This window comes from Desmodus rotundus, chromosome 12, assembly GCF_022682495.2.
Source record: "Desmodus rotundus isolate HL8 chromosome 12, HLdesRot8A.1, whole genome shotgun sequence".
Taxonomy (NCBI): Eukaryota; Metazoa; Chordata; class Mammalia; order Chiroptera; family Phyllostomidae; genus Desmodus; species Desmodus rotundus.
This window is the reverse complement of record NC_071398.1, coordinates 53,506,940-53,531,059: the sequence shown is the minus strand read 5'-3', so window position 1 is coordinate 53,531,059 and position 24,120 is coordinate 53,506,940. Positions and strand designations below refer to the sequence as shown.

Genomic DNA, 24,120 nt, shown 5'->3' with positions numbered 1-24,120 from the left:
AGCAGGACTTCTGAGAAGCATCACCAAAGGGGACATGCGTGGCCCAGGTGCGAAGCACCGGCAGGCAGAGGGAAGTCAGTGCCAGGGGATGCTTACCTGAGCCAAATGACACCTGTGCAGGCCATCTCCTCCCTCACCTTGCGCTCTGGGACACGGACAGACACACACACACACCCTCACAGCAATTGCAGCATGACTGACAGGTGAGGGCTCCAGGGCCAGAGGGCGCACAGGCTGGAAAGCAGGGCGCTCCGGTTGACCTGAGAGACTATGTGCAGGAAACAAGAGGAAGAAGAGGAGTGCATGCGCCCTGGCTGGTGTGGCTCAGTGGATTGAGCACTGGCCTGCAGACTAAAAGGCTTGCAGGTTTGATTCCCAGTCAGGGCACGTGTCTGGGTTGCGAGTCCCCCAGTGGGGGGCGCGTGAGAGGCAACCACTCATTGATGCTTCTCTGCCTCTTTCTCCTTCTCTTCTCCTCTCTCTAAAAATAGGGTAGGAGAGGGTGGGGGCCTGGGATTGCTGGGCGGTCACAGAGCGACTGGGAATTGGTGGCCAAGGAAATTGGTGTTTGAGGCCCACGGGACAGATGCCCGAGTGGGCCATGGACAGGACCAGGTACCTCATCGGGGACAAGGTTGGGTCTCTGCTGTGTCCCTGCGGGTCACTGAAGAATGTTAAGCACTTGGGGCTGACACCACTGGGGCCTGCGCAGGATCTAGTTTCTTTCTCCCTTATGATGAGCATCCTAATTTTTTGTAGGCGAGATGAGACACTTATCTCCAAGTCCAGATGAAGTCAGGCAAAGGCAAACGTCACATGACTTCACTTGTATGTGGAACATACATTTAAAAAAACCGGAACCAACAAAACCAAACCAAAAGAGACTCATAGAAAGAACAGACTGATGGTGACCAGGAGGGGGGCAGGGAGGGAACGGGTGAAAAAAGTGAAGGAGAATAGGTGAATAATGTTGTGATGACTTTGCACTGTGACGGATGGGTACTAGACCAAGTGTGGTGACCGCATCGTAAGGTGCCCCAGTGTGGGATCATGCGGTTGTACACCTGAAACCAGCAGAGTATTGTACGGCAGCTGTAATCTTCAAAAGCAGAGCAAGAACCTAAGACAATAAAGTTTCCTAGGCCTTCTTGCGATTCCGAGTGGCCACAGACCTCACTCTTATGCGTATCGTTCTGGCCAGCGAGGAGTGAGCAGAGGTGACTGCTAGGACTTCCAGGAACCCTTTCCTATCTGACAAAGAGGGACAAACTCGAGGGCCCTGCACTGTTTGCCCTTCCCCTTTCCCCCTGCCCCGTCTTGCTCAGAACTTGGTTACCATGCCTGGAGGGGCAGCAGCCGTCTTGGGGTCCTGAGGAAAAGATTCATCTCCTAAGGGTGAAGGAGCAGGAAGAGGGAAAGGACTTGGCTCCTTGGCAGGCCATGGAGCTGCCACGCTGCCCAGGACTGTCTATCTGGCAGCTTCCTGTGGCGTAGGAAAAGCTACCCCACGTGGTCAGGCCGCTCTCGTTTGGGTTTCCTGCTCCCCCAGTGAAAGGGGTGCCTGACAGCTGAAGCGGGGCAGTCAGATCAGAGCCCGCTCAGCAGGACAGCAGTGAGACTCCGCGGACCCACTGCGGGGAGGCGGGCCGTGTGTGGGAGCTCAGCGCCCTGGTGGCCGCATCAGAGCCACACTCTCCCACTTAATAGCCAGGCGACCTTGGGCAGGTTGCTTGACTTCTCCGTTCTTCAGTGTTTTCGCCTTTAAACCTAGCTCCCTCCACAATCAGTTTATCCTAATAAATGCTGGCAATTCTATTAATTGCTAAATGAAAGCAAATGAGCTCCCAGACCAAGGCAATCCCTGCCCCGAAGGCTGTGCATTTTCTGACTTTCTTCTAAGTATATGGAAAAATGTGTCGCCTACACACTCTCCAAATGAACATTCACACACTTTCAGATGACTGCTTATGGAAGAAACTGAGGTTAACAATCACCCATAAAATGAAAAACTGTGCATCTTGGAATTTCCCCCAGTGGTTGTGAACACAGACATATATAAGCTGTTGAACTTCAAGGTCACCCTGAGGGACCATGACAAGGCAAAGCACTCTGTGCCTCCCTGTCTCTCTCATGTCCCTGTGCATTTTTAGCCCCTTCTCTGCCTTGACAAAGAGTGGCTTGTCCAGATGGTCTCCCCGGACAGCTCTCCACGCTTCTCACACTCTGGCTTCATAGGGACTCAGATGTCACCTCATCAGGGGTGGCATTCTGACCACTCTCTGTCCAATAGGGCTCCCCAGCCCTGACCCCTTGTTATTTTCAACCCTTCTCATCACTAGACATGTCGTGTGCTGTTTGCTTATGGTCTGTCTCCTCCATGAAACTCTCGGCGCCACCAGAGCTGGGCTTGTGCTTCTGCGCTACGAGATCAATAGTGTGCCAAGAACACTGCCCAGCTCACCACGGGCGTTTGTTAACTATCTGTTGAGCCAATAGATTAATTAATGGTCTTAATTTCATGTCTCCAAGACTCCCTCAGGGTTGCAAAATTCCCTCTCTCAGCTGAGGCACTGCTCCTGCCCAGATGCGGCACCCCGAGGTGAAGGGTTGAAATATAGAGTTATCTCAGCATAAGCGGAACGTGAAATGCATTACTTCTTCATTTTTAAAAGACCACTTTAAAAGCTAGAAACGTGATGGCACCCGATAGCTTCCACTGGCTCTTGAGGGGGGTGAGAGGGTGGGATCCAGGGCAAAGAGCAAGCCAGCCTCGAGCCTTGGGCCAGTGCACCTGTGCAACCCCTGTAATTCACCAATGCCCCTAATGCCCCACCGGGCACACTAGGACACTGAGTGTTCCTTCCCACACCAACATTCAAGGCCCTCCTTACACTGCACCTCTGCAGCCTGACATCCTACTACGTCAATGTGCGTGCCTGATACTCTAGCTGTCAAAAATACACGTGTGTCCCAAACACCATAAGGACACCTGGCTGCTTCCTCCACGCAAACCCCTTCTTCCTCCTCTCTGCCTGGCGGAGGTCCGCCCAGCAGTCAAAACCCAACAAACTGGAGAACCAAGATGGCGGCGTAGGTAGACACACTGCGCCTCCTCGCACAACCAGAACTGACTGAAAATCGAACCACAAGGAAGTCCGATACCAAGGAGATAAAAAAATAAACATTCATCCAGACCAGTAGGAGGGGTGGAGACGGGCAGCTGGGGCGGAGAGGACTCGCGTTGCTGTGGCGGGACCGAGACTGGCGGAGTGTGGGATGAACGGGGCAGGCAGTCTGACCACTGGCAGACCCTGCGGCCCCACATTCGCGCAGATAAACCGGACAAACAGCGGGGGAGCGACCAGACTGCGTAACCCAGGACTCCAGCGCAAGGAAATAAAGCCTCAAACCTCTGAGTGAAAACACCCGTGGGGGTTGAGGCGGCAGCAGGAGAAACGCCCAGCCTCACAGGAGAGGTTGTTAGAGAGACCCACAGGGGCCCAGAGCGTGCACAAGCCCACCCACTCGGGAACCAGCACCAGAGGGGCCCAATTTGATTGTGGGTAGCAGAGTGGTGGACTGAGGTCCGGTGGAGAGTGGAGCCGGTGCCATTACTCCCTCTCGGCCCCTCCCCCACATACAGCGTCACAGCTCAGCATCACAGTGCAGTGACCAGCATTACCCTACCCCTGGGAACACCTAAAGCTCCACCCCTTTAAGTAACAGAAGCACCAAGACAAAAAAAAATGGCCCAAATGACAGAACACTTCAAAGCTCCAGAAATAATTCAACTAAGCAGCGAACAGATAGCCAACCTATCAGATGCACAGTTAAAACACTGGTAATCAAGAAGCTCACAGAATTGGTTGAAAAAATGAAGACTATGCTAAGAGAGACAAAGGAAAATGTACAGGGAACCAATAGTGATGCGAGGGAAACTGGGACTGAAATCAACGGTGTGGACCAGAAGGAAGAAAGAAACATCCAACCAGAAAAGAATAAAGAAACAAGAATTCAGGAAAATGAGGAGAGGCTTAGGAACCTTCAGGACATCTTTAAACGTTCCAACATCCGAATTATAGGGGTGCCAGAAGGAGAAGAGGAAAAACAAAAAATTGAAAACTTATTTGAACAAATAATGAAGGAGAACTTCCCTAATCTGGCAAAGGAAATAGACTTCCAGGAAGTCCAGGAAGCTCAGAGAGTCCCAAAGAAGCTGGACCCAAGGAGGAACACACCAAGGCACATCATCATTACATTCCCCAAGATTAAACAGAAGGAGAGAATCCTAGAAGCAGCATGAAGAAAGAACACAGTTACCTACAAAGGAGTTCCCATAAGACTGTCAGCTGATTTCTCCAAAGAGACCTTACAGGCAAGAAGGGGCTGGAAAGAAGTATTTGAAGTTATGAAAGGCAAGGACCTACATCCAAGATTGCTCTATCCAGCAAAGCTATCATTTAGAATGGAAGGGAAGATAAAGTGCTTCTCAGATAAGGTCAAGTTAAAGGAGTTCATCATCACCAAGCCCTTATTATATGAAATGTTAAAGGGACTTACCTAAGAAAAAGAAGATAAAAAATAGGAACAGTAAAAATGACAGCAAACTCACAGTTATTAACAACCACACCTAAAACAAAAACAAAAGCAAATTAAGCAAACAACTAGAACAGGAACAGAACCACAGAAATGGAGATCACATGGAGGGTTATCAACAGGGGAGTGAGAAGGGGAGAGGGGGGGAAAGGTACAGAGAATAAATAGCATAAATGATAGGTGGAAAATAGACAGGGGGAGGGTAAGAATAGTGTAGGAAATGTAGAAGCCAAAGAACTTATAAGTATGACCCATGGACATGAACTATAGGGAGGGAATGTGGGAGGGAGGGGATGGGCAGGATGGAGAGGAGTAAGGGGGGTGGGGAAATGGGACAACTGTAATAGCATAATCAATAAATATATTTTAAAAAAACCCAACAAACTTCCGGTCAAGATGGCGGTGTATGTAAACTCGGTGCGCCTCCTCACACAACCACATCAAAATTACAACTAAACTACAGAACAACTGCCACTCAGAACCAACAGAAGTCAAGCTGAATGGAAGTCCTACAACTGGGGGATTAAAGAAGAAACCACATTGTGTCTGGTAGGAGGGGCAGAGATGCAGAATGGGCGGGTCCCACACCTATGTGTGGTAGATGAAACCTTGGGAGGGATGTCTTGGGAGTGAGGGGCCCCAGCCCTACACCAGGACCCCCAGCCCAGAGTTCCAGCTCTAGGAAGGTAAGTCCCCACAGCCTCTAGCTGTAAAAAACAGTGGGGATTGAGGCTGCAGGAGACAGAAACTTCTAAAGTCTCATGCAGTTCCTCCTAAAGGGGCCATGCAGAGTTACTCAGACTCACTCGCTATGAGCTCCAGCTCTGGAGCAGTGGACTGAAAGACATCAGTGACATACGGGGAGGAACTGAATTGTCCGGCATCAGGGTGAGAGCTGGGGGGCTGCTTCTTTCTGGCAGAAGAGCTGGCAGAGGCCACTGTTCCTTTTCCAAGCCCTCCCCCCACAGAGCTGGCAGGCAGGTGCCATATCTGAGAGTCTACCAAACTGACTCACACTGTTTGCCCCACCCTGAAGATTCCCTGAGGCCCTGCCCCACCCAACTTTCGGGCCAGCTCAAGCTGTTTCCAGTGGCTTTTCCATATCAATGGCCTGTCTTGTCCTAAATTCTCTCACACAAGCAGCATCTGGCCTCAGTGAGCCCCATACTTTTTGCTAAGTGGCCCCAGGCCCAGCACTAGCAAGCACCAGCCTTGGTTCACAGCTTAGTCTTGCCTGGACACTTCTAAACCCAGCAAAAGTAGCAGCCCTCTGCAGATTGCTTTGTAGCTAATGCTGTCACAATCTAGATGGAATTTAGGCAATGGCTGAATTTCACTGTGCCAACAGCAAACAAGGCTCAACTATAAGAGGAGGGTGTGCACAGCCTACACTTTGAGTACCCAGCTTGGGTGGTAGGGGAGGTTGTGCCACTGGACCCTACAGGGCACAGACTACATTAGGCAACTCTAACAAGCCTGGGAGATGTAGCATCTCTACCTAATACATAAAATCAAACACAGGGAGGCTGTCAAAATGAGGACACAGAGACACATGGCCCAATTGAAAGGACAGAACAAAACTCCGGAAAAAGAACTAAACACAATGGAGAAAATAATCTATCAGATGTAGAGTTCAAAACACTGGTTATAAGGATGCTCAAGGAACTTAGTGAGAACCTCAACAGCATGAAAAAGATCCAGTCAGAAATGAAGGATACACCAGTTGAAATAAGGAACAATTTACAGGGAAACAACAGTAGAGTGGATGAAGCAAAGAATCAAATCAGCAATTTGGAATATAAGGAAACAAAAAAACAACCAATCAGGACAGCAAGAAGAAAGAAAGAATCCAAAAACAATGAGGATAGTGCAAGCAGTCTTTGGGATAACTTAGAGAGTTCCAACATTTGTATCATAGGGATGCCAGAAGGAGAAGAAAAAGAGCAAGGATTTGGAAACCTATTTGAAAAGATAATGAAAGAAAACTTCTCTAACTTGGTGAAGGAAATAAACCTGAAAGTCCAGGAATCACAGAGAGTTCCAAACAAGATGGACCTAAAGAGGACCACTCCAAGACACATTGTAATTATAATGCCAAAGGTTAAAATAAAGAGAGAATCTTGAAAGTAGCAAAAGAAAAGCAGTTAGTTACCCACAAGGGAGCTCCCATAAGACTGTCAGCTGATTTCTCAAAAGAAACTTTTTAGGCTAGAAGGGATTGGCAAAAAATGTTCAAAATGAGGAAAACCAAGGAACTGCAATCTAGATTACTCTACCCAGCAAAGCTATCATTTAAAATCAAAGCACAAATAAAGAGCTTCCCAGGCAAGAAAAAGCTACAGGAGTTCATCATCAGCAAACTAGTATCATATGAAATGTTAAAGGGTCTTTTTTAAGAAGAAGAAAAATATTAATGACAAAATGGCAATAAATTCATATCTATCAACAATTGAATGTAAAAAACGAAATAAACAAACATTCAGAGCAGAGACAGAATTGTGGATGCAGAGAGCATTTGGATGGTTGCCAGATGGGAGGTGGGTCAGGGGTGGGTGGGTGAAGAGGTGAAGAGATGAAAATGTACAAGTTGGTAGTTACAGAGTAGTCATGGGGCTGTAAAGCACAGCAAAGGAAATGGAGTAGCCGAGGACTTATATGCAGGACCCATGTACTCAGACAATGGGGTGGAGATTGCCTGAGGGAGTGGGGTGGGGCCGGGTGAAGGGGGACGAAGGGGGAAATTCTGGGACAACGGTAATAGCATAAACAATTTATGAAAAGCAGAAATGATGTTTCCAGCACTCCTGGATTGGTTCAAATCTATTTTTTTACCCCAGCAGCAGTCCCTCTGGAAGGGTGTCTGACACAGTGCCGAGCAGTTGGAAGGGTAGTCCTAAGTGACTTTCTGCAGGCAGAACCCAACTTTAATCTGTTAGAACGGAGACAAATTCGCTCCTTTCGCTAAGCCTGCCTTAATCATATCTGCACCAGCAGCAAAAAGGAGAAGAGGAAGCATGCAGAAACTTGAGCAGCAACTGTGGTCTCTTATCTACACAGACAGCACCCTGGATTGGAGCCTTTCGTTTCTCTCACCAGAGCTGTGAATTTCCCATCCAGAGGACCATGTACACAGACCTCTGTCTCATGTGCCCACTGATGAATGATCGGGGCCACTGTGTCTCAGGAACCTGACAGGGCGCCCTGATCCTGGACAGCCCCCAGTGTGTCTGGGCCACCACGCCATGTAAAAGCCCTCTCACTGACGCCGCACTCTCTTACCCGGCTGGGTGGCTCTTAACACCCAGCACCATGTTTGCTCACGGGTGGGTCCCAGCCCACATTTGCCCCACAGACAGATGAATGGAGGGAGCTTTCAGAGAAGCCCTCTGCTTAGAATGCTCAGTGTTCACGATAGAAAAAGGACAGAACACCCACAGCGTCCAAGCATAATGTTTCCAAAGCTGCCGGTGAGCCTGGACGCCCCAGAACAATGAGCACAGGCGATGTGGACGTGAGGGGCGGTGGCCTTACCCAGCTCATCCTGACAGAAGCTGCCTGGCGGGTTGATGTACCTCATGGTGCTCACGTCCAGCCTCCAGTTGTGCTTCGTGCATTTGACAGCCCTGGGCGCAAGCAGCGGGGAGAGAGCAGCAGTCAGAGCCGACAGAAGGGCCACTGTTTGGGGCCGAGGGGTGCAGCTCTGCCGTCATCTGCAGGTCACAACTGCACTGCCAGGGAAACTCTGTCTGCTCCCCAGCAGGGTTTGGGAAAGTGACTGCCCCCCCGCCCGTCTGCTAGGAGAGAGGGGAAAAAAAACCTGAAGGAGCCTTGAATCTCGTGAATAAAAAGCTGGTAAGTGAGTGTACCAGGGCACCCTCACATGGGAACCCACGTGCACTGGAACATCTCCTGCTTATCAAGCTAAGAATAATTTTTAAATTACTATTCTTAGGGGAAAATTCAGAAAGTTCAGTGAAGCTCCTAGCCCTGGCTGGGTGCTCAGTTGGTTGAGCGCTGTCCTGTACACCACAAGGTTGCAGGTTCAATCCCTGGTTGGGGCGTGTATAGGAGGCAACTGATGGATGTTTCTCACATCCGTGTTTCTCTCTCTCTCTCTCTCTCTTATCAATAAACAGATGAGGATTTTTATCAAATCTGCCAATTTAAAAAAGAAAGGAAAGGCCCTAAAAGTTTGAGATCAGTGAGCTTCCCCCAAGCAGACGTGTATGAAAGTTATGGACTTGCTAGGGAAATGCCTTGTTGAGTGGCTCACTGATGATTTCTCCACGAGCACATCTCCTGCCAAACTGAACGGCAGGCACTGACAGTCCCCAGGGAGGGAGCAGAGAGCCCAGGTACCTGCCGTCCAGGTCCTCGATGTCCCTGATGAACAGGCCCCCTTGGTGCTTGCACAGGTTCTTGCATGCCCTCAGGCGGCCCTTGTTCTTATAGAAGATGTAATCTTGGCCAGTGCTCTTATTTCGGAAAAAATTGATTCCTTCCTGGAGGTCGGAGACTTCGGCAGGGGACAGGCACAGCAGGGTCTCGGCTCTTTGCTCGATGCTAGGAGGAGGCACACGTTTGGAGAGGAAAGATGCAGACTGTTAAGGTTTTAAGAGAACCGACAATCTCTTTTTCAGTGAAGATACTGTTCGAGCTTCTCCCTCCCCCTAGCCGGGTTTGGGGTGGCACCCTCTCCCTGTCCACCTTCCCAGGCAAGCAAAGTGCTGTCACTTGCCTGCCCATCGCCGGTGCCCTCCAGCCTCCTCCTGGCTACTTAGGAAGAATGGTCGCTGCTTTTTGTTTCTGTTGCATTTTCACTCCCGGAGTTGGTGGAGGGAGGATGTGAACGCCAGTTCACAGTCATTTCCGTTGGTTGATTCAGTTCCTCCCTCCACCACACCAACCCAATGCAGATGTCCTGAAACTAACGCAGTGATCAGGGCTGACCCCGTCCCTGCATGTGGGGCAGATGGGGCAGAACACTCACAGAGGACAGGTTTCTAAGCTGCTTTAAATATTTTTAGGGGAGGGGAGGGAAGAAGAGAGGAGGAGCAACAACTAATTGGCCCCAACCCAGGGAGGTGCCTCAACAGCGGAAAGGGGAATCGAACCGGCAGCCTTTTGGCATATAGGTTAACGCTCAACCCACTGAGCTACACCAGTCAGGGCTTGCAGGAGCTTCTTAAAGACTGTGTCTTCTCTACTTTTCTGTCCCCACGACTTAGCACACTGTCTGCCAGCTCGTGTCTTCAGAGCAGCTACTTAACAAATGAACCCTCCCACTGCACTGAATGTGAATCATTTATAAAAACCTCCAACTGCAAATGAGCATTTGGTTTTTCATATTTTTTTTTACAAGGAAGCTAAATATGTTACACTTCCCAGCCTCCAATTTCTGCACAAACTCTGATGCAACTCCGGACCCTCAGGGGCAATATAACCTTTGCAATGAGAGGTTTCAAAATATCTTTCTGCATATCTTTGGTATGAAGTCTGGTGTAGGGACTTTTCTGTTCCACTCCAAACCGAAAGCAGAGTGGTCCTCATGGGTTAACTTAAAGTTGGTTAGCAGCTCAAGTACATTTTCGGCCTTTTTACTTTCATTTTTAGAAGTACTGCAGATTTTTCAAACAGGGGATTAAAAATAAGTTTTCAGAGCCCACCAGGGTAGAGAACACCAGGCAAGCTAGTTCCACCCTTACACCAATAAGGAGGCCAGCCAGCTCTGTATTGAGGACGATGAGTTTCTCAATGCACATTCTCTTTGTTTTCAAGCCCAAGTCCCTGGTGACTCTGTTTACAGCAGATTTGAAATGTTTCCAAAAACACATTTAAAATTCATTTGATTGGAAGCAGCCCACTGTAAGCCTCATGAATTTTTTATTTAATTTTTTTTAAATTTTCAAAATATTTTTATGTATTCATTTTTAGAGAGAGAGGGAAAGAGGAGGAAGAGAAGGAGAGAAACATCAGTGTGTGGCTGTTTCTCATGTGCCCCCTACTGGGATCCTGGCCTGCAGTCCAGCCATGTGCCCTGACTGGAAATTGAACCAGTGACCCTTTGGTTTACAGGCCAGCACTCAATCCACTGAGCTGCACCAGCCAGGGCCGTAGACTTGCCTTTTTACAGCCAGAGAACCCCACACAGCCTCTGTGTGGCGGCTGGTGCGCTGGGCTCTGCCTTAAAGGGCTACACGGCTCTAGTCACCCCCCATCTGCTCGTATCCTTCCGACCCGATCGTCCCCCCAAACCTGCAGCAATGTGTCCCCAAGGGCACTGACACGGTTACGACACCAGCACCGATCGCTGAGGCCTTCCCAGCAATCAGACGGGAAAGCCTCAGTCCTCTTGGTTGGAACGGGACTCCAGGAAGTCCTCGCTGAGGGCTGCCGGGGGGCACGTAGTGCCAGCCGCTCCCGCAGCCGGGGCAGGCCCCTGGGCAGAGAGGGCTGCTGGGCTGCATTTTTGTTTTTGGTTTTTTGATTTGAGCCCAGTTAGCCAGCAGGAGCCCTTCTTAGTAGGTGTTTTCTTTCTTGGGGTCCCTATTCTTTATTATGGTTTTGATTATTTATTTTTTATAGCTTTTGCTGCGGTTGTGATTAGTGTGGTTGTAATTTTATTTCCAAATTTGCTATAGAGAAATGTAACTAAAAGAAATTGTGGTAAAGAAAAACATATCACAAAAATTTTGCCACATTAACCATTTTGGAGTGTACACTTCAGTCGCGTTAAGTATATTCACATAATTGTGCATCAAGTTTCCAAAATTTTTCCTTTGCAGAACCGAAACACCATGCCTACTAAACCATAACTCATTGCCCACTTCCCCCAGCCCTTGGTAATCCCCATTCTACTCTCCATTTCTGTGAATTTGAGCACATGAGCCACCTCACGGAAGTCTGACCACGCAGTGTTTATCTCTTTGTGATCAGCTTATTTTATCTCCTTGTGATCAGCTTATTTCACCAGGTATAGCGTCCTCGGGATTCGCCCTGTGGTAACAGGTGGCAGGGGTTCCTTCCTTTTTAAGGCTGAGTGTTACTCCATCGTGTGAGCGGACCACATTTTGTGTCTCCATCCATCAGCCAGTAAACAGTTGCGCGGCTTCCACCTCTCGGCCCCTGTGAATGGCGTGGCCATGAACGTGGGCATGCAGACATTTGTTCAAGCCCCTAGCTTCAAATCTTTGTGTTTCTACCCAGCAACGGGATTGCTGGATCCTATGGTAGTTCAGTTTTTAAATTTTATTGATTTAAAATATTTTCCTCCGGCTTTATGGAAATATAATCGACAAATAAAGTTGTATGCATTTAACGTGTGCAGTGTAGTGATTTGATGTGTGTGCCTTGGAAATGACTACCACTGGTTAATCAGGTTAATTAACCTCTGATCAGCTCACACGCTTCCTTGTTTTCTTTTTTGTGTGGTGAGAACACTCAGGATTTACTCTCTCAGCAACCTCTCCTCAGGGCGCAGTACAGTGTGATTAACTACAGTCAGCACACTCTGCGTTAGACCCCAGAGTTCATTTACCTCACAACCACTAAAGGCTTGTATCCTTCGGAGAGGTTTTTTTTTTTTTTTTTTAAAGAAAAATGTAAAGTAAATATTAACCAAAAAATGTAGGCAGATGGCAAAAGCTGTCCAAAAAATACTCAACATCACTTGTCATCAGGGAATGGAAAATCCAAACAGACTGAGAAACCGCTGCACACCTGTTAGAATGGCTAAACCCCAGCCCTGGCAGTGCTCAGTGATGACGAGGGCAGGGAGCTCCGGAAACTGCTTCACTGCCGAGGAGAAGGAAAACGGTGCGACCCTTTGGAATCCAGTTTCACACTTTCGTACAAAGCTTAACGTAGTCTTACCATGTGACCCAGCAAGCGCTCTGCAAGGTACTCATCCAACTGATTGTAAAACTTACATCCCGCACAAAAACCTGCCTGGGAATGTTTCTAGCAGCTTTATTAATAATTGCCCAACCTGGGAGAAACCAAGATGTCCTTCAGTAAGTGGGTGGTGTGCGCAAACAGCGGGGTAGTATTTGGTGGGAACTAAGTGCACGAAGGGCTGTAGATTTGCAGTTTGGGGTCTGGCATGGAACTCCGCCCTAATAACAAATGAGAAACTGGATAAACTGAAAATCAATGACTCTTCTTACACGTATCAGAGACCCGAGCTTATGGGGCAAACAGCTGCTCCCCAGGCTGGAGGGACAACAGGTGGGTACAGAGAACCACATGCCCTGAAGCGGAAAGTTACAAGCAGCACCCTCCACGGGGACCAGCGCTGGGTTCCTTTTACTCAGCGCTGCGTGTCCAGCTGGCCACCCAACAGCATGAGGCACACTGAAGGGCAGACAACGCAGTTTGGAGGGACCCAGCAAGCTTCAGAATCAGACTTAGATCTGGAAGGGATGTTGGAATTATCAGGTTAGGAATGGGAAAAACTATCCAAATGCAAAGGGCTTGAACAGGCAACGCAGACAACATTCAAGACCAGACAAGAAATAGCAGAGAGAGGGAAATTTGAAGAAAGAATTAAAAAGACATAATAATAATAATAATAATAGTATTAATAACAGATAAAGAATGCCTTTGATGTGGCTGAGGACAGACTCTCTGAACTTGAGGGTCCGACCGTAGGAACTTCCCCAACTGAAAAGCGAAGAAAGATTTGGTGTCCGTGTTCCCTGAACAAAAAGCCTGGTGAAGCTGCAGAGACCGCCACTGCGGAGCTGTACCTGTCACAACCCTGGGCTGAGACAGGGCCTGGGGCAGAATCTGATGTGATGGGGCAATACGAGAACTGGAGGAGCAAGATTCCACACAGGGCAGCCACACAACCAGCCCAGCTGGCAGCCGCTGAACGCGATGAGGAACCAGTCAGCAAAGCCACACGGAGCCAGAGCGAAAAGAAGACAAGGAAGGCTATGTCCAAACTGGGTCTTGGACAGGTTACAGGGGTTACCAGGGTCACTGTCTGGACACCTAAGAATATCCCCTTTGTCATCATAAAGCCATAGGTCTACAAGAGCCCAGCTTCAGATACCCACGTAGTTTTGGGGGGAACCAAGGTCAAGGGTTGATCTCAGCAGGCACAGCTAGCAGCTACTGAGAAATTCAAAGTTCAAGGTGAAGCTGTCACAAACATTCAAGAAAACCCACAGACTCCAACTGCACAAGAGGAAAGGGAAGAGGAAGAGGCTGGTGTGGGAGTTAAGGACACAGGATCAGTCAATGTCACAAGCAAACATGTGGAGAGCAAAGGCAGTCCCAGCCCTGAGGAACAGCAGCGATGATACTGTAAATGAGGTCCCAGAACTAACGATGTGCCCGTCTGAACAGGAGGACCTTTGTGGTGGTGTTTCAAAAGAATTACTGCAGCTTGGTTTGAGATTTGTACTGTTTCTATCACCAACAAAGTTATGGCTTCTTGTGGGATAAAAGAAAAGAAAGGAAGGAAGGAAGAAAAAGAAAAGCAAAGAGAACCCCCCCCCCACACCAGTAAAATGGAACAGGATATTCAAGAATGGTGGTTCAAATACCAAAGGTATAACTTAATGCGTAATGAGAATGCCAGGAGCGCAGAGAGAAAACCAGAAGACATATGAGAGGCAATAGTGGCTCAGAATTTCTCCCAACTTAATGTTGGGTACCAACCCACAGATCCAAAGAGATCCAAGAACACCAAGCATGATAAATGCCCCCCAAAAACTACACCTAGGCTGAGCTCACTGAAATTGCAGAAAATCGAAGGTAAAGAAAAAATCTTGAAAGAAGCCAGAGGGGGAAAAAACCTCTTATTTATCAGGGAACAAAGGTGAGAATTAAACATGAATTCTTCTCAGAAACCATACAAGCAAGAAGAGAGTGAAGTTAAATAATTAAAGCGTTGACAGAAAAAACCCAAGAAGGAACGGACAGTCTGCATAGGCTTATGCCCGTGCAGTAGACTGAAGAAACAGCCGATCATCTTGCCAGGCAGAAAGCACCAGGCGCGGAGGGTCCTGTTGAATTCCACCAGGCCTTTCAGGGAGAAGTGATACCGGTGCCGGGGAATCACCGGTTTATGCTGCACTCTTACCATGTGGTCACTTCACAAGTGATATAGAAATCCAATGGCACCGCATTGCATTGACTTTTAAACCATCCCAGTAGCTCCTAGTTTAAAAACAGTCTCAGCACCCACATGGCCCCCGGCCGGCCCCCTCTCCAGGCCCCACAGCCCGGCCTCGCCTTGTCCCCCAGCAGCTTACTGGTTTTCTCGTGCGTCTCCGGCCATCGTTCTGCTTCCTGTGTGGACTCTTCCTTCCCCTACTTCGCCACTACACACCGTTGTTGCTCAAGGCTCAGTGCTCTGCCTGTGGCACTTGGCCCGAGGGATCCCACCCCGCACGCAAAGGACTCTCAGATGCACACATGAGTGGGCAGGGCGGACCGTATCAGATGAACACCTGGTCCTTGGCATGTCCACAACTCAAGGCAGCATGCGTCACCCATCCCTGGACCTTCAAATGCCCCTCCTGACGCTTCCCATGACCTCTGACCCCTCCCACTCCCACCCCCCCCATTCAAATCCATCAGGGTCCCCACTCACGTGGACCTCGTGACCCTCTCCCTCTGCCATCCAAGCTGCCACCACCTCCCCCCTGGACCACTGCCATCGACCCCTCACTGGTCACCCTGCCTCTACTCTCTCTCATCCGCTTTTCCTACGGTGGCCAGAATAACATTTAAAATGGGAATTTCAGAAACGATTTTACCCCATTGCCCTTCCTCCCACCTCTCAAAAATGCATTCCTATCGTTCCATTGCTCTGAGGAGAAAGAACAAAGTTTCTGGCATGGCCTCAGGGCTGACACCTGGTGACTCCCCGTCTTTCCCTCCAGCTCCTTGGTGAACTGCGCTCATTCTCAGAATGCCACCTGGCCTTTCACTTCCTCCCAGCGCCACGCTGTGCCTGGAGCACACGGCCCCCCGCCTTCTCCCTGCGCAGGGACAGGCCCCACTCACCCTGCGATAGCAGCATCTTCTCTGAGCGCCAGAGACGGCCGTACCCTCCCCACCCCCCACAGACACTCCGGTAGCACCAGGTCCTGACTGTTCTTTCCTGTGAACTTCATATGACTTCGTATTGTCATGACAAGATTAATTAACATCTGTACCCCCTAAAAAACTGAAAACCACACGAGGAAAGGAACTGTGCCTGCGTGAGTCTGCCCTTGCACCCCAGAGCCAGGGCACCCGAGGGTTCCAGTTCCTACTTGCTGAATGAATAAGCGAATGTCACAGTCAGTGGCCCCTGACGGTGACGTTGCAAAGCCTTTGTCGTGGACCGAGACTTAGACACGCTGCCACGTCAAGGCTGTCTCTAGGACAGCTCCGTGTTGAACTGCGAAGTAGCGCTGACCCGGATGTTACATCGACACTTTAACAATTAAATATCCCACAGACAGGACCCCCCAGTGTGATTCGGCAAAGGTCTAGAGGGTCATGGGTACCACTGTCGATGTTTCCAAGTTCCGGCCCGGCTCACAGAGTCTTACGCGCCCCACGAAGAGGTGAGTGTCTTACTGACGGGAGCTGGAAGGCCCACTGCACTTTTGAACCACGAACTCAGGGCACCTGTTAGTGCAGAGCAGCCCTCAGCGCCAAGCCCTGCATCCTCCAGCCCCCGCACTGCCCCCCGCCCCTTGATCCTTTAGGGATCGTCCTTGGTCCTAGAGCTTTCCGAGCCCTGGGCAAAGCAACAGGTGAGGTATTGACAGAAAACAAGAAGCTCACAAAACAAGAAGTTCTGCTGGAAGCCAGAGAAAATAAGGGCAATCTGCTGGAAGATGTCTCTGGTGAGGGGCTGGAGAGAGGGGCTCCAGCAGGGCATGGGGCTGAACACCTACCTCCCCACAAGAGCGCTCGGTTCTGGTACCTTTTCACCGGCGTGAAGACGGATCAGCAAAGATATCAATCCTCAAATCAGTGGGAAAAATGTTAAACCGTACCTTTGCTCCATTCCAGGTAGGAAGAGGCCAAACAGCACAGGAACAGCTCCTTGGAGAAAGTAGAAACACAGAGAGATTGAAGTGCTCTTTTAAAGGATCCTTAGGCTGCAGGCTATTTGCTGGTAGCAAATTTGATTTGCTTTCTGTGAAGTCAGGAGACCTTTTTGGATGCGAGGCAGGCAGGGCAGCAGTGCGTCAGGCCTTGGGCGCCCAGGCTCGCCGCTGATGTGCCTTTCCTATCTGTCCACCTCTTTCCTCCCAGCCCCACCCATCTGCGCGCAGTGAATTCTGATAAACTGCAGCTCCCCCGGCCGGCACTAGGGTGTATGTGTGTGTGTGTGTGGGGGGTGTGCTTTGTAGACTGATGAGTGGGGGTAAATGAGAAACCATTAAGGAGGAATTATTACCCCCCCACCCCCACCCCCGGCTTTCTGTCCTCTTCTGGAAGTGCATGCAGACTTTGTCTCCGTCAATGGATTAAGAATAATGGCTTGATTACAAAGAAAAGGACCTTGTGGAATCTTTCCCTTTGGGATGTGGAGTTTGCTTCCTGTGCTTTCCTGGCTCCTCCAGTGTGCGGTGTTTCCGTCTTCCCATCCCTAGAGCCTTGAGCAGCCTCGGTGCAGGGTCCGAGCCTGGGTCTCCCGAGAAGGCTGCAGTCTTTTCGGTTTCTGTCCCCTGATGGGATCAGTGCCCTGTCTTTTGGCTGATCACGAGTGTGGCTTCACAAGTACAGCAAAGGAGTGGGCTCTGATGTTCGTTTGCCTGCCTGGTCTTAACGCCTCACCTCGGGTCCTTCCGCCTTCACGAAAGGCCCTTATTCCCTTCCTCGCTGACTTTTCTTCCTCCCGAGTTCCTGGAGAGCTGTGTCCCTCAGGCTGGCACTTCGGAAACAAGGCAGAGTGATGCTGAGTGCCCTGCGGTGGTGCGTTCACGTGAGGCTTGTTTGCGACACGGCTTCTGGAGCCAAGGGAGCGTTGCCTAGGTCTCGTATTCCCCACGGGGCTTCCACATGGCGGGCCCCCACGAAGAGCACACGTGTCTTGGCTGGAGAATTGCGCTGATGCGGGCGGGCACACGGTCAGCCCAGGTGGGCTGGTCCCCCGCAGGGGTGGCCTGGGCACTGCAAGCAGCCCCCAGAGTGAATCCACATCCAGGGGCAGGAGTGGGCAGTAAGGAGTCTGGTCACCAAGGGAGAGGCCGGAGCCGGACCAGCACTGTCCAGGCTGCACGTTCCGCTGCAGGTTGTATGGCTGTGCGTTCCCTACAATTTCACAAATCCTACTTGCGCCTGCTTTCGGGAAGGAAAAAGGAAACCATGGGGAGACGCTGAGCCCCGACACAACAGTCGCTGAGGGAACCCACATCTACCCCCAGGTGGACCTGTTCCTCTGTTTAGAAATGAGAGAGATCCAGGCTGGGGTGGAGTGGGGGGACTCCCTGGACACCGGAGTCGTAACAGATCTGGCACTGAGAGCAAAGCCGCCTCTGCCACAGCCTTGGCGGTCGTGGGGGGCAAGCTCTACGTCTGCTCTCGTCCATCCTATCTCCCAGGTTCCAGTCTCTCTGCGTGTTTCTATCCATCTGCCAAGTTTCTTGTTTCCCTGAGGTCCCCTCCCCACTTTCTGACTTTATTCCTCCCGACCCTCCTGCCACTGCCACGAACGCTCTTCTCTCGGGAGGTCGGAGGGTAGGGCCACCCTGCCTGGGTCTCCCGCTGCTCTGGTTTGGTGTCTGCGCCCCTCGCCTGACCTTGGACACTCCCGTGTCCCAGGCTCCCTGGCCTCACTGCTGATGACAGAGACTCTCTGTGTGTCACTTCTGTGTCTCCAAAGCAGCACACCTCAGGTAGAGATAGGGCTGGCTGCAGGGCCCCAGGGCTGTTCCAGGGAACCCGAGGGTCAGGACCTCGCAGGGCTGGATCCTCCCCAGGTATGGCCAATGGAGGATGGTGGGGACTAATCCAATTGCCAGGCAGCTTCCTCTGGGTTGAGGGGCCACAGGGCAGAGGGGGCGGGGAGAGGGACAGGGCCGGGCTCTTTTAGGCTCCTGGTTGAACTCAGAAACGCCTGGAAGCCCAGCCATACACTGGGGCATGCAAGACCGCAAACAGAAGTCGGGGATGGGGGACAGAGGGCCCCAGGTGAGCCTCTCTCATCGCGTCCTGCCATCTGGCTTTGATCTAAGGAGGGTGCACTGGCTCCTCCCATGTGCTCTGCGCCTTTCTGGGTGCGCCCTGGCAGCCGGAAGCACAGAGCTCTCTCCCTGAGCTACATTAGGGAGGCTCAGATGCGTTCTGCGACCTGTCTCCCTTTTATTGCCCATTATCTCCTAACGATGAGCTGGGCCCGGGGCTCCGAGTGAATGCGGAGGAAACATTGGTTCAGCACGCTCCCTCCTCAGACACAGAGACGCGCCAGCTCCTGTCACCAGAGACACATGTCCTTCGAAGCCTCCAAGCATGGAAAGGCCATTGCTGTCTCGTTTTCTCATTCCTGGAAGGAATGTTGGCCAACATTTCTAAAGTACTTAAAAATGTCAGGAAAGCAAATAAGTAGGAAATGACATTTGCTTTATCAAAGCAATGCCATCCTTCCCCAGGACAGAAGGAGCCTTCTAATGCAATTGTCTTACTGAATTAATTTGATTTCCACATTTGTACAAGATGTAAGAGTGACTGGACAGAGAGTGTTAGAGGTCAGCTCTGGGTTATTCTGTCCCTGGCCTGGGTGGGCAGCTGCATCCTGTGAACAGAGGGGACTCTGGGCGAGTGCCGTCTCTTCTCCTGGAAAAGAGGTTGGGTCATTCAGCTTCCTCCTTAACCAGCGAGTCTCAGCCTTTTATCATCTCAGGGCACACATAAGCTAATGACTAGAATTCTGCGGGACACCAGAAAACACATTATATTTTTTGCCGATCTGGCAAAAAAGATAGGTATGATTTTGATTCATTCATGCTATGTGGGTATTGTTGTCTTAGCTGTTGTCTTTATATACTTTTTAAAAAGATTTTATTTGTTTATTTTTAGAGAGGGGAAGGGAGGGAGAAAGAGAGAGGGAGAGAAACATCAGTGTGTGGTTGCCTCTCGCGCACCCAGACATGTGCCCTGACTGGGAATCGAACTGGCGACTCTTTGGTTAGCAGGCCAGCACTTAATCCACTGAGCCACACACCAGCCAGGGCCTATTTTTTATCTGACAGTCTGAGGGAAAAGAGGTCAGCGCCCCTGACTAAACAGCCAGGTACTGCATGTTTTAAAATGTCCTGCAGCTCACGGGTTGAAAATCACTGTTCTGGACCCAGTAGAAGCCAAGAGGGCGAGAGTTTATTTTCAGTCACTCGTCACTTGCAGGTGAAGGGGTTCAGCACAGCTTCCCCACAGTGCGCTCCGACCCCTGTGACTGACTCCAGCGAGGTCTTCCCATCAGGCCTGAACAGCGCAGCTGCCAGCCCAGCCGTGGGCAGCCGCTCTGCCTTCCCAAAGCCTGCGGGCACTTTAGCACCAATCCCAGGCCACTCTCAGGTCAGTCCCCACCCCTCTGTGTCCCTGAGGTGAGGCACCTAGTTTACATCCTTAAGGGGAACCCCCCCACAGGGCCCCTGTGGGTATTAGGTCCTACACTGGGTGCCAGGGACCTAAAAGCAACTGAGATTCAGTCCTGGGGAGGAGACGGGCACTCATCAGGAAATGTCAGCGAAGCAGGGGAGGGGCCCAGGTCCTCTATCTGGTCCCAGAGGTCCTCCTCCAGGCCACCGTCTCAGGGACCTCTGGCCAATCTCCTGGTCTCTCCTGATTCCTCTGGACCTGCGCCTTCCCTTTCACATTTACAGATGGGCAGTTCTCTCCCGTCTGGGGAACTATGGTCCTTAACTCCCTGTTCCCTCCCAGAGAGGACCCTTCTCTTCACCACACAGCCAAACATCTGGGGGAGCAGCATTCGCCCTCGGTCAGTCGGTCTATCTGTCTGTCTCCTCTCTTCTTACTTTCCACTGACCCCTCAAGCCACTCCCAGTGCATGTCAACCCTGCCCCCCCCCCAGCATAGGGTTCTCCCCAAGTCAGCCACGTCTCCACATCGCAAACCCCCCACCCCTCCCCACTGCGTCTGGCATGGTGGACCGCTGTCCTCTTTCGGAAACACTGCCTCCCTCTGGCCTTCGCAGCCCCGTCGTTATTCCACAGTTTTATAATATAAACGCGACGGGACCCAGCGCGCGGCAATGCCCCGGAACTCCGGCCTGCAGGGCGGTTCACCCTCCGGAGAGTATTTGTCCATCCTGATGTGGAGCAGACGCTGGCCAACGTTCACAGCAGCACTGATCACAGCGCGAGTGGGAACAACCCGGTGTCCACCGACAGATGAATGGGTAGACGAGATGTGACGTATATATGTATATATATGTACGAAGTGTAATATTCATATATCACGCTAATACATAGGAGTGTTCTTCTGCCATAAAAAAGAAAAATTCAGTCATACTACAACATGAATGAACTTGAAACATCATGCTAAGTGAGATACGCCAGACCCCAAGGTCACGTCATATACAATCCCACTCACGTGCGACACTTAGAATAGGCCACTTGCGGCAGAGCGTGCGTGGAGTCGAGGGGCGGAGTGGGGCCTGGGGGGGGTTGTTGCTGAGCGGGCCCTGTGGTTTCTGTCCAGATGATGACCAAGTTCTAGAAGCAGTGGCCGTGTTTCCACCACCCTGTAGGTGTGCTTAATGCCGTGGACTCCACCCTCAAAAGGGGTGAAGGTGGTACGTTCTATGTTACACATGTCATGTTTTTAAAAAACTACTCAACAGCCTCTGGCCCCAGCCAGGACGGAACCCTAAAGCACTTGAACAGAATCCACAAGAAGGCGCACAAAGAGAAACGGGAGCAAGAAAAGGAGGAAGCAATCAGGGAGCACAAAATAGGGCAGATAGAAGTTCTCAAGGTCAGGAGTCTAACTAAATATGCCAAAGAAGAGACCGGAACTAGCGGAGGGGATGAAAAAGCCCGACCCAGCGCCCCGGGGTCCGCGAGAGCTTTGTTGCAGAGGCAGCACAGGTATGTTGAAGGTGAAAGGCCGGCCAAAGACATCTGTGCATTCGTCACACAAACCGCGGGGCCGGGCTGTGTTCACACCAGCAGAATCCGTGATCACGAACTGTGAGCCATCCTGTAAAGTTTTATCTTGTGGATAGAAAAAGTCCACATTTACGGCTAAATGGATTCATATGACTATTTTCCACGCAGGCCAACCTCCAAAAGGCACATTACCTGACTCAGTTTCCCTCCTGACAGCACAGCAGGGGCCTCTCCCGGTGGCGCGCAGGCACTGAAACACGCTGGACGGGAAGGGACATGCGTTTTCCTCCTCTGTTGTGACACTCGGCTCCTGTGGGGCGGGAGGTTCCCATGCTGACTTGCACAGTCACACACGCCTGCTGGGGTGGCCGTGGCCCCCCTAGGGTTGATGCCAGTCTCCCTGTATTGGGGACCGGAGTTCAGCAGTGACGTAAATTGGCAACACAGACCTGCCCTGCCATCTCTGGAAAGAGGGAAGTGGGGCATGGCGGGTAGAGGCTTTTTGTGGCAGAAGTGGAGCCCCAAGGAGCAGGAACAATGTGAGGCTGGCTCTCTTGGATCGCCTTCTCCTTCCGTTCAAGTTCAAGACCAGTGTCTCTTGACTGACCCTTTAAACTGGGGCACAAGGCAAGGACCCACTGTTTTTATTTTATTTTGCACCAGTTTCGGGTGTACAGCTTAGGGTTGGACAATCATTTACTGGGCATATTGATCCCCCGATATGCCCAGGACCACAGCTGGCCCCGACATAGCTCGGACAATATCGTTGACCGTACTTCCTGTGCTGTGTTTACTTTCTTGTTACTGTTTTATAACTGCCGGCTCCTGACACCGCCCACCCTGCCCCACCACACCACCCGGGGACCACCACCTGTCCTCTCCGTGTGTCTGTGAGCCTCTTTCAGTTTTATCTGCAGAACTTCATTTCTCAGGCACACACGGAGAGGCAAGGCTTTCCGTTGAAAAGGGGTAAATATTGTGTATGTGTAAATATAATTTCCAGAATCGGGAATTGTGGGGGGGCTCCGCCCGCAGAGTCCCCCATCCACCACAGATGAGAATAATCTACCAAGACATGATCTGCTTGGGGAGGAGAGGTAGCCGATCTCTCAAAGGGGAAGGGCCAAGAGCCTTTTCCTCCATGGGCTTTTATTAGGTTCATTTTGCACAGGAATTCAGGTAAAGCTCATCAATCATTGTCAGGCAGTAAGGGTCAAACAATGGATAACATATAGAGAACTTTGAGGGCTTATTCTGAGTTAGGGTCAGTTAGTTAAAGGGCTATAAAACTTTGGGAAACAAACTCATTTCAGGCCTGGACCCTTATCATTTAAGCTGAGGGTATAAACAAAGCAGGTTTCACAGGATTTCATGCATTCTTTCTTAGGCCTGATTCCCAGGGGAATCTGCCCTTTTCCACCGCCTTCTGTCATTGTTTCAGGCTGAAGTCAGGCAGGGGAAGTAAGGCAGCCAAGAGATTAGGAGACTTCTTGCAGACAGAATGAGGACTCAGGCTATGTCAAAGCCGAGGGGCGAGGGTCCATCACCCCCTTTTTCTATAGCTCCCTAATTCTTCCCTGAGGGCCTCTTCGTGACCATGCCTGTCTTAGGTTGTCCCTCCCTTGAGGAATCTTACCCGTCATTGGCTAACTGGTCAGGTTCAGGGCAAAGCAGGGTAAAGTAAAGTGGGCAGAGATGGCGTCCCTGCCAGGGAGATAAGCTTTGTCTCCTAATGGCTTATGGTCCCAAGGTCTCTGACTCAGCCTAAGCCATGGGGGTTTACAGCTTCTGAAACCAGGCAGGGCGCTTCCCAACAGGGAATTAACTGTGGCATTGTGAGACGACTCCCCCCACCCCATCCATATATCCTTCTGGAGCTAAACACAATGAAGTCTGTGCGGCATTGACTGACACAAGATGAGAGGAGCTTGCGGGAAGGCGGTGTCCCGCTCAAGTGGTCAAGGGTGTTCGGGCTCACCCTTGGGGTGAGAGCCTGCCACACAGCACAGGTGTTTCCAGCCGCCCGTCTCCCCGGCAAGCGTCTCAGGTACCAAGGAAGTGTTCAGAGGAACACGCTGACTGTGTGTGTGGGCAGCCGCTTCAGAGGTCATCATAAATACAAGGGAAGTGACTTTTCTTAGGATATTTCTAGGGCAGCCGCAATACCTATTAGTCGCCAGAAGCAGACTCTAGAGACAGGTGTTACTCCTAACCTCTCCAGCAGGTCCAGCTTAATGATTGCATTTTTCTGGTGGGGAGCATCTGACCAAGTACTTTCCAGTTTGGAAATTAAAAGAATGAGTTCATAGGAATTAAGGAAATTGTTCTCTCTCTCTCTCTCTCTCTCTCTCTCTCTCTCTCTCTCTCTCCCCAGTTCTGGAGGGCAAAAGTCAGAAACCAAGGTGTCGGCAGACTTGGCTACTCCTTCTGGGGACCCTGC

General features: G+C 50.7%; 1 protein-coding gene and 1 pseudogene across 4 annotated transcripts in view; one reads left to right on the top strand and one right to left on the bottom strand.

The window, feature by feature from the left end:
* The window catches only part of LOC112313605 (cytidine monophosphate-N-acetylneuraminic acid hydroxylase), a 41,757-nt gene extending 19,519 nt beyond the window's left edge, over positions 1-22,238 (bottom strand). The window contains exons 1-4 of one of the 4 annotated variants that reach the window (XM_053915577.2): positions 21,873-22,238; positions 16,602-16,650; positions 8,956-9,159; positions 8,128-8,219 (exon numbers count right to left, since the gene is read on the bottom strand). In XM_053915577.2, coding sequence (XP_053771552.1) covers positions 8,128-8,219; positions 8,956-9,159; positions 16,602-16,612 — 307 coding nt within the window. In that variant the 5' untranslated portion in view covers positions 16,613-16,650; positions 21,873-22,238. Of the gene's footprint in view, positions 1-8,127; positions 8,220-8,955; positions 9,160-9,334; positions 9,627-14,858; positions 15,118-16,601; positions 16,651-17,112; positions 17,129-21,872 lie in introns of those variants that run through there. The other 3 variants (XM_053915578.2, XM_053915576.2, XM_053915579.2) reach the window with 3 other exon arrangements.
* On the top strand, positions 13,029-14,046 carry LOC112313832 (nascent polypeptide-associated complex subunit alpha pseudogene; annotated as a pseudogene).
* Positions 22,239-24,120: the final 1,882 nt, after the last annotated feature.